The sequence below is a fragment of the Octopus bimaculoides genome, chromosome 1, assembly GCF_001194135.2.
Source record: "Octopus bimaculoides isolate UCB-OBI-ISO-001 chromosome 1, ASM119413v2, whole genome shotgun sequence".
Classification (NCBI taxonomy): Eukaryota; Metazoa; Mollusca; class Cephalopoda; order Octopoda; family Octopodidae; genus Octopus; species Octopus bimaculoides.
Window position 1 is genome coordinate 152,237,555 of NC_068981.1, and position 10,276 is coordinate 152,247,830.

The 10,276-nt window shown below is 32.1% G+C and overlaps 1 protein-coding gene across 1 annotated transcript in view; it reads right to left on the reverse strand.

Moving 5' to 3' along the window:
* Positions 1 to 10,276, reverse strand: part of LOC106869541 (obscurin) — a gene marked incomplete at its 3' end in the record, with an annotated part of 380,350 nt that overhangs the window by 198,666 nt on the left and 171,408 nt on the right. The window contains exons 66-71 of the mRNA XM_052970280.1: positions 7,487 to 7,516; positions 7,165 to 7,194; positions 6,473 to 6,496; positions 6,084 to 6,113; positions 5,743 to 5,769; positions 851 to 880 (exon numbers count right to left, since the gene is read on the reverse strand). Coding sequence (XP_052826240.1) covers positions 851 to 880; positions 5,743 to 5,769; positions 6,084 to 6,113; positions 6,473 to 6,496; positions 7,165 to 7,194; positions 7,487 to 7,516 — 171 coding nt within the window. The remainder of the gene's footprint in view (positions 1 to 850; positions 881 to 5,742; positions 5,770 to 6,083; positions 6,114 to 6,472; positions 6,497 to 7,164; positions 7,195 to 7,486; positions 7,517 to 10,276) is intronic.

The following is a 10,276-nucleotide window of genomic DNA, read 5'->3' on the forward strand; positions in this document are numbered from 1 at the left end:
ATATATATATGTATATATATATATATATGTATATATATATGTATATATATATGTATATATATATGTATATATATATGTATATATATATGTATATATATGTATATATATGTATATATATATATATATGTATATATATGTATATATATGTATATATATATATATATGTATGTATGTATGTATGTATGCATGTATCAATAAGATTAATCAGAAGAAATGAAGAAACAGTTCCTGAGTATATTTGTATACTGGTACAGGAGTCCTCAAGTTTCTAAGGAAATGGAATGAAATTAAGTAAAATAAAAAAAATAGAATATTTACGCCATTAAATTTATGAACTTGTCCAGCCTTTGAGAATTGTTTTTACCTTTAATAGAACAGAGTCGCAAGCATTCACAAGCGTGAGACAAAATGAAACGACGTATATATTTTACTTTATTTCATTTCATTCCATTCTAATTCCTTCATTTCTACTGACTAGCCCCATTATTATTATTAATTCTGTGCACAACAAAACAGCTTTTATTCATATATGTATTAATTGTATTAAAAAACTGCATAATGTGATATATATATATATATATATATGTATATATATATCACATTATGCAGTTTTTTAATACAATTCATTTATTTCCGAAATATAGTTTCAGTTAATTCACCAAATAAAATCATTATACAAAATAGATGTATTTTACTTAAATTTATAATTTTATCATACATGGTGTATAAATAATTAAAGAAGAGATTGATAATTTAATTGGATTCAGTAAAAGAGTATCGCAGAGAATTTAAAGATTTTAATATTCTTATGTTATTACATAGAGCTAGGAATAATTCAGTAATAGCTCACCTGTGCGCGTTACTTTTTCAGTTACAACCTCTGTGAAGTTAACGAAATGCGTGATTAAATATTTTAAGAGATGATTCAGAACAGATAAATATATAGATGATTGAGAAAAGATAAATATGTAGTCATTAAAATAAAAAAATATTTAATAGGATGTTCATTATTTTTAAAGCGATTTTGCAACAACACAACACACACAATAATGCATACACACACACACACACACACACACATACACACACATACACACACACATACACACACACACATGTGCGTATGAATGTATGTACACGCACGCTCGCACGTATGCACACGCATTAGTAGTAGCAGTGGCACACAACAGTAAAATTACTCAGCTACTCAGTGCAATAACGGAGTCTAAGTTTTTTGATCGAACCTGACATTGTACTACAGGATTGTATCCGTTATGGGATGAATAAATCTAGTGAATTTTCCCGTACATATTTAGGCAGTTCAGCGTTAAAAATTGTAAAACAAAACTCAACATAACAATTCCTACTCATAAAATGCATACTAATTTATTTAGACTGAAATCTCAATCTTCATACATTTAAATACTATTAATATTGCATTTCCAAGCAATATTTAGATAGAGATGCATTCCCTTAGATTGCCCCATAATAATGATTGTACGTTGAGATCATACTTTAATGATACGATAGATTACAGACACACCTCCTCTGTTAGACGCACCAACAGCGGAATAGGAAAATTGTTTCATTATATTCTATAGTATGAACATGGTCACAAACACGGTTATATACTTCTTAATCTTTTCCGCATCCCATAGTTTCACGATGTCTTTAGTAAGATTGCGTGAAAATAATTTATAGATACCTATGTGACATAGGGTCCTGGCTATTTAAGCATCACAGAGAGTAATGAAAAGCACAGATGTCTCCATGAAAATGCAGTCATATGAACTACACAACAATATGTTCCTCGAAAAGAAGGTAATACTTCGGATGGGAATTTATATGGGCCTTACCGCGAACTCATTTACGTTCAGATAAAGAATGCATGTACTCTTTCAGACAGTGGTATGAGAAAAATTTAGAAAGAATGCGATATAACTTTGTTTAACTTCTGTTATTGTGGTATATCTTTTTTCGGCATATCATTACGTTTAGAATATGGAAGCTGTACTCTATACTCTTAGTAATATACGAACATTCAATGAAAGCATGAGTTATCTTCTGGAATGGTTCCAGTTCGATAATGAACTTCCATGAACCCTGTAGTCATTGTTGACTATTCTGTATATTATCGAACTTACCCTGCATGTGTTAGCTAGCAAGCTATGTCTTATAACCATGGCCATGATGAAAAAATGACTATCTTGGCAATTAATCTAGATAATTTTACCATCTTTAGACTGCTTTGTATATACTACGAAAAAATACACAGATTGGGAGTATAGAACTCACGACAACACCAGATCGATGATGAACTCCTCCAATTTCCTCAATGCATCATATCCACAATCAATCTCGTATTATTATTATCATTACTATTTTGTGTGCTTGTGCGTGTGCGCGTGTGAAATTTCTATTTTTAGTTAGAAATGGATTTCCTCCCCTTCAAATTTGATCCCTCGAGAGTTATTTCCCTTAGATGAAATGTAGTAAGTACTGATTTTTGTAGCTCTGCGTTATTCGAGATCCAAATGGTGCCCTTGCTATTTAAACTTGCTAGGGTTCATTTGGAAATTTATTCCAGCATTTCGTTACTCTCTTTCTAGGAAAGCATTAGTAGACGGCAGAGTTTGTTTCAGCCAACAAAATCATAATTGTAGTGTGAATGAGAGTGTATGAGAGAAAGAGAGAGAGAGTGAGAGAGAAAATGTATATGAACTTGTGTGTATACATATATTTGAATTGGAAGTGTGTGACTGTTTTCGTTGTTTTTCATTAAAATTGTATTGCAGAGCGAATTTCGACTATGGTTTTCGTAGTCTTTCCTGATACTGAAGAAACTGATGTGGTTACTGTAACTTTTGAAATGTTGCATAGTGCTAATGACAGGATGAGCTGGACTTAATGCTGACTGTAGGCCCCTGCAGTTGGACAAAAATAGCAGAGTCGAGTAAAACGAGAGTGACGCAGTGAAGAGTAAAGTAAGCAACAAGATCCAAGGAGCAATAGCCATTTTTAGCTGCAGTGGAAAATTCAAAAACAGGATTTCTGTGTCCCTGGCAGTGACGTATTTTGGTGAGGAGCTTCAAGTTGCTCAGGAAGTGTTCTTTTCTATGGAAGTCAAAGATGTACATATGCTGGGCAGCAGCCTCGGTGTGTAAGCATTAATGCAATGTCTATCTCAGCTGAAGTAGAAGGTAAGTGGTTGTTGAAAGCTCAAATATTTGCCGTACGTTGTATCTTTAAGATGCAGTGTTTGCTAGGCTAAAATTGAACATTTACCAAGAGATATCTTCAATATTTGTAAGGCTTAGAATTTGTAGTGACAGTGAAAATTCTTGTTACGTGCTGTTCATTAGGGAATAATGTTTTCTTCGTGGATGTAATGATTAAATTTTTGTGTTAATGATCTACAAGAACAGGCTATTGAGATGCCTTTTTAGACAGCTTTGACATTATATGTCGTGATTGCATGTCAGTAATGTTTCATAGCAGATTATGGAGGAGAGAAGATATTATAACTTGCGTACGACTGGACAATATTAGAGTTGACAGCAAACAAAAAAGGCTGTAGTGAATAAAACAGACTGCACAGGTAAACCACGCTTTAAATAATTCAGAGAAATGTCTAATGGAATCTACTATCATTAGGTGATTGGACAGAAAGCTACACATCCAAGAGACGAGAGATGGATGGTAACAATAGACTGGAAGTTTTGTCATGAGAATTACGCACTAAAATGAAATAGATACAATGAATTCATAATGGCTACGAGCTCGTGTAGTGCAAACAAGAATTGGTTCGCTAACCACTAGCAATCGTTCAAGGTTGACATTAATTACATAACAACCAATATCATTGTTCCCATAATTTTGAGAAGATATAAATTTTACTATCTAATTCGTCCCAAACCTCCTGTTCTATAATGTTAGACAACCTTCTGTTCTATAATGGTATAGATACTTTAAAGGTGAAAATCAAGAGAAAAGAAAATAATGTTAAAATGTTCAATAGCAAACAAGCGAGACACATACATCGACAATTTGTAAATTAGAAGCGTACGATCTTTAAAAATATTAAAATACAGAAGAAAGAGTAAAGCAAATTATAGTGCAAACACGTTTTTCAGATATGTTGGTCAATATGTATTTTATATTCAATTAAACTTGATAAACTTTTAACAAATTTAAAATGAAATGTAAAATTTAGCTCATCACAGCGTATTGCATTGGGAATATGACATTAGATATTTTGTATTCCTCCAAGAGGGAAAAAATAGTGTATAGTGTGCATCTTCTCTCGGTGACTCGGATTTTCTTATTTGTATGAATGAATGTGTAAATGTGTTTTGCTTATGTGTATATGATTGTGTGTAAGATAGCACCGTTTAAAACAGTGAGAATAGAGCCAGGTGAGCATGACCGACCTGATACATGTAAATGAAGCATAGTTTCAGAAAGGTCAGGGCAAAATATAGGGTGGTATCATTTGAGTAGGATTTGGCGTTATAGTTCTTTTAGCCCCAAGTTTGACTGAGGAAAGCTGTTTTCAACAGCATTTCAACCAAATAAACTTGTGCTTTTGTATATATTTGACCACACTGGCCAATGTGTACTTCTTGTTCCTTAGATAGTAAGTGACTTGGTGTGCTTTTTCTACCAAATGAAGATTCCATGTATAGAGAATCGGCATTGTTCGAAGTATATTGTAAATGTACAGGAAGAAGAGTATGGGTGACAAAGTCAAACGCTGCGATACACTGATATTGATTTAGTACAGATCAGGCCGAGCTCCGTCACTACAAGTTGCATGATGCGAGCCAACAGGTTATCGTTCCAATAGATGAAAGAGAGATACAGACCATACATGAAAAAATTTGCCAAGGGATCCGCACACAGGACACGATTAGAATATGAATGAATGTTTATATGAGCCTGTTTTTGTGTTTGTGTATGTATGTGTATATGTGCCTTTGTGTGTGCGCGCGTGAAAGTGTATGAGTAATTGTAAGTGCAAACCTGTGTGGTATACTTCTATGGGGTTCACTTCTACGTATACTATAATATACTCTCAAGCAGTTTAAAATATTACATGAAACTCAATCAATCACAACACTTGCTGCATTGGATACATCATCGTAGATAATATTTCTAAAAGACGACAGAAATGAAATGAAACGCGAATTTACGTTCGGTGAATTAGGTAGCTGTTTGATAGTGTGATTGTACATTTGTATGTCTGTGTGTGAGATAGATATTAGCGTGCCTGCATATGTGTGTATATGCGTGCTCTAACGTCTGATTCCATGAGATAATAAGAATCAATTCATACGTTTTCTATATGTTAGCTATGATATTGTTGTGTCGACATCCCCAGGCGAAGAAGTAGGATCTCCCAAGACATATAAATAGAGGTAGTCTGGCCGTGGTAGGTGTGTTGAGTAGCAGTCGAGTAGCAGTTGTGTAGCGGTTGAATAGAGATCATCCGACGGTGCTAGATATCAGTAGCTTGAGACATAACAGATATATAATATTAACTATTTATTTTTAACTATTTATTTAATAAAACATTTCTTCCAATTTATTTTCTGCAATCCATTCAAAGACAATATAGTTCTAGCCAGCAAATTTATATAATATTTATGCAGCTATGCATTTCTCCTATCTATATGTTATAGCGCAAACATGAACAATGAAGCAAATACTGAAGCGAGTAAAAATATTTGAAATTAGACTCACCAACTGTAGATTCGATTTGAGGTTTTTCTGAACAAAAGTTAAAATGAATAACAATAAAAATGATGCTACATTATTTCACACAAGCAAATTTGGAGTTTATATATGTTAAAGGTTTTATATATACGTTTCTGTTTGTGCTATAATAATTTGTTACATCGAAGATTTATTTCCAAAGTATACATCTAACTACATTTAAATTCAGGATGTTTACATACTTTTAAATAAATACCACATATATTAGAATTAGAAAATTTCCGAAGAGTATACGCAAGTAGCGGATGTATTCGATAGAAGTATTTAAAATTTTCATCGAACTTATATAGTTATTTTAAGTTGCTTACCTACGCGAGATTCAGTTTCTGTAATGATTTCTGTGAAAATTAATAACAGAATAAATCATTTAAATCACTATTTTCATCGATACGTAAAATAAACAATGTTAAAGAGATAGGTTAAAAAACAATTTACCAGTAAATCGACACGGACATTTGCAAAATCAAGATACATCCGTACAAATTTATCAGTTATAACTTAATATGAATAACATAGTTTAAATATCCAACACTTTGTATCTTATATATTACCGCAAATCATGCTACCAGTATTGGACTAATATTTATCCCAATAGAAATAATGTGAATGAAAATATTATAAAAGTAATTATAAATCTAATAAATATATGGATAATTATTTTATCGTATTTCATGTAAACTACTGAGAAGACACTTACCAACTGTGGCTTCTGAAGGTTGTTCTGAATATGGAATAGAAGGATATAAAAGATTAAGGATTTTAAATTATTAATTAAATAATAAATAAAGCATTTTGGAAACAATTCGTGCATGAGCTTTAAAATCATATCAATAGAATCATTTAAAAATTATTGGACCTTGGAAATGGCTTATGTTATCAAAAAGCAACGTTTATTTCAAATTATAGCATTTGCTAATCACGCATATAAGTATTATGAAGAAAGAAAACAATCACATAGGATTACTTTTAGATATATTATGTAACTACAGCATTAGATGTGAAACAATGAAACGCGATAGAAGCTTCACCACATTCTTAAAAGGTCTTTACAACAATCGACATCATATAGTTGATTACAATATCTCATAATGTATTTAATACTGTTCTATTAGTATATATTTTATAAATTTACGTTTACATTTCTTCGGTAACTAAAAATATGTAGTTTTTATTACCGAGTCAGTATATGAAAATTACATGTTACTATTACAAATATGTCACGATTCAAATTATTAAGGATACTGCGTTAAACAAATTATTAATGATACTGCGCTAAACAGATATGAAGTACATTTATTTTTTCTCGGCAAAACAGTATACGAACATATATTGAGTCATCGAAATAAACTCAAACAGAAGCAAGAAATCATTAAATAATCTCCCACTCACCAACTGTAGATTCTACCACAGAACGTGTTTCTAGATAAAGATAAACGTAAATATTTATATTTGTGTCATGTACATCACACAGATTATAAGACTAACTATATATGACACAGCACATTTTATCCGTTTATTTTATTGTACATTTCCCAAATATAATTTTTGTTATTTCAACATATATAAACTTTATATATGACAGGCAGACTTTACTGAAATTTATAATTCTTTCATTGATTATGCGCAGATAAATTATTTAATGGAGATATTAAAAGATTTTAATATTCTTATATTGATAGATAGTGCTAAAAACAATTCTGCAACAGCTTACCTGTGCGAGTTACTTTTTCTGTCACAACCTCTGTGAAATTAACGAAATTAGATATTAAATATTAAAAGATACTTCGTAACAGTATGAAGAAATATGAGCTATTAGAAAAATACTTCATATACTTATGCTATGACAGGGTCTAGTATTTTTAAAGCTATATCACACATATAAATACACTTACAGACGCCCATATACGTGTGTGTATGCTCGTATGATTATTTGTATGTATAAATACATACAAATATGAATGTGTGTGTGTGTGTGTGTGTGTGTGTGTGTGTGCGTGCGTGTGTGTGCGTGCGTGTGTGTGTTCTGTTTTTAATTATTCAGATTCTTCCTTTGAAGAAGGAGTTGATTTCTGACAGAGATTCACAACTCCATCGTTGGAATGTAAATAATGAAAACAATGTCACATTTTAAACCTGAGACAAGTCTTGCATTTTTTTACTGTTCCGCTTACAGATTGTATTTGTAATGTGCGAGTCAATTGGTCGATTTCTTTTTCTGAAAATTCAAGCTTATCCAGATTGGCAGTCAGGCATTTGCCTATAAAACCAAGTGCACCAATTATTATTGGTATAAATGTAACCCAAATATGGAAGCTGGAGGTTTCGAATCAGTTATCCATAGTTACCTTCTTTCTCTTTGATTTTGAAAAAGATATTAACATCAGCAGGACAGCCGACCTCTTATGATGATATGTTTTTTTTTTCTTATCCATCCCAAATAACAATATCCGGCCTGTTAAGCTTACATTTCATAGATGCCTTGGTGAGAAAGTTTCCCCAGCATTCCCTGTGCTGATATTTGTGTACGTTTTCAATAACAGGGATTCTCTATATTTATTCCAGGACATTCTTTTTCTTTTGGATGGTACGGTATGTTGCTTTTGCGATAACGTCGCGTCGCATATTGAGATAGTATCTTGATAACATCTTTGGGCAGTTGTTAATCACATGTGATGTCTTCCAAAGAAATATGAAATAATGTATGTATGGAGGGATGCACGCATGCATGGCTGTATGTATGTATGAATGTATACGTAGTGAACAGAAGAAAAGTCACTGAAACCCTCTAAGTAGTTATTTTAATTTGGTTTGCTCGGTCGAAGTCAACACTATACTACAGAAGAGGATCCAATAAGGTATTGATATGATTTTTAAAATTTCAGTAACATATTTTGCGAGTTCATCCTTGGAATGTCAATGTATAAATATGCAATGAATAGAAAGTTATTTAAAATATAACTTTCAATTTTCATACAATAAGTTTTGTCACGAGTTGATACATGTATAATCAAGGTCTGTTGTGAATACCACGCTATAACTCACGTAACAATAGAAAACTAGTTTTGTAATGTACCCACTTAAAATTTAACTGAATTATGCAATATATTTTTGGAATTTATATCGGCAATTATAGGCATTTCAGTCGAATCTTTCAGTCAGAACCTTTATTTAAAGGCCTAACTTGGTGCCAGAATCAATCACTTGCGTTTACGTGGTAGGCAATCCATACATATATTTTAGAACACTGCCTTCGTATCCACTTGGTGTAGATGTATATTTTAAATTCTATTCAGGACAACACTACGTTAGTAAGTAAAAGGTGTTTCTCTTATTAATTATTGGAGAAATAAACCAGTTACCGATTTAGGCTGGAGAAGTCGGCATATTTCTAGATAAAAGCGTTCAAAATGGACTTTTTAAACGGTTCTCTGCACCTGCACGTCCGATGTTGACTGTCTCATATTTTTATGTATGTATGAATGTATGTACCATCTAAAATTTCAAGTTCAGTTTTTATTGCTACAGTGTACATAGATTAGAAATGATCCGATGAAACTGTTTCTTGAGTTTTTTTTATTCTATTTTTTGCTCTTTTTCTCTTTTGTGTTACATATATCTACCCAGGTAAGTGATGGAAGCCGTACCCTATATTATGAGTAACATAAGAACATTGTATGAAATTGAAAAAAAGCTTGCAGGAAAATCAGAATATCGAATGGTTCCAGTTCAATGATGTGTTTGCATGAATTTTGTAGCCAAAGTAAATAACTTCGTACTACATGAAACCTACCCTGTATAGGCGATAAATTTACGGACCGTGGTGGAATGACAGTCTTTGAACACAGAAGAAAGCACGATTGTAGTTTGTAATGAACTTACAAGTGTACGTTATGCATGGATAGGGTTCTGGTACAGGATAGAGTAAAGGTTGATTTAATTTGCGCTTGAATGCGCTTCTGAGTGTGACAGCAAGAGGGTTATTGATATATAACCAGAAAGGTGTAAATAACAAACTGAACCATTCAGTAAACATCAACTTAAAGATAAAATAAATTTGAAATAAAGAAAATGAATAAAACTTCAAAAACAAACAAACAAAAACATATTTTACACTGGCAGTTGCAAATTAGAAATGTACGAACTTTCTAAAGTAAGTATAATGCAAGACGTGAAAGCGAAACACAACTTATAAATGAAACAAACATTTCGTTTTCGATGTCAGCAATACAAATGTTCGTCAATACACATTTCCTTTCATATATATGTCGCTACTTTTGCTACCTTCCATTCATTTTACTGTAGTGCGCTGTTGTTAAGACTTATTTGTTTGTATGATTATATGCGATCGGGATCGTAGTATGTGTTTGTTACGAGTCTAGTGTGTATTTGTTACATTTCAAAATGTATGTTTCTCTCTCTCTCTGTCTCTCTCTCTTTGTCTCTATCTCTCTCTCTCTCTCTGTATATATATATATATATATATATATATATATATATATAT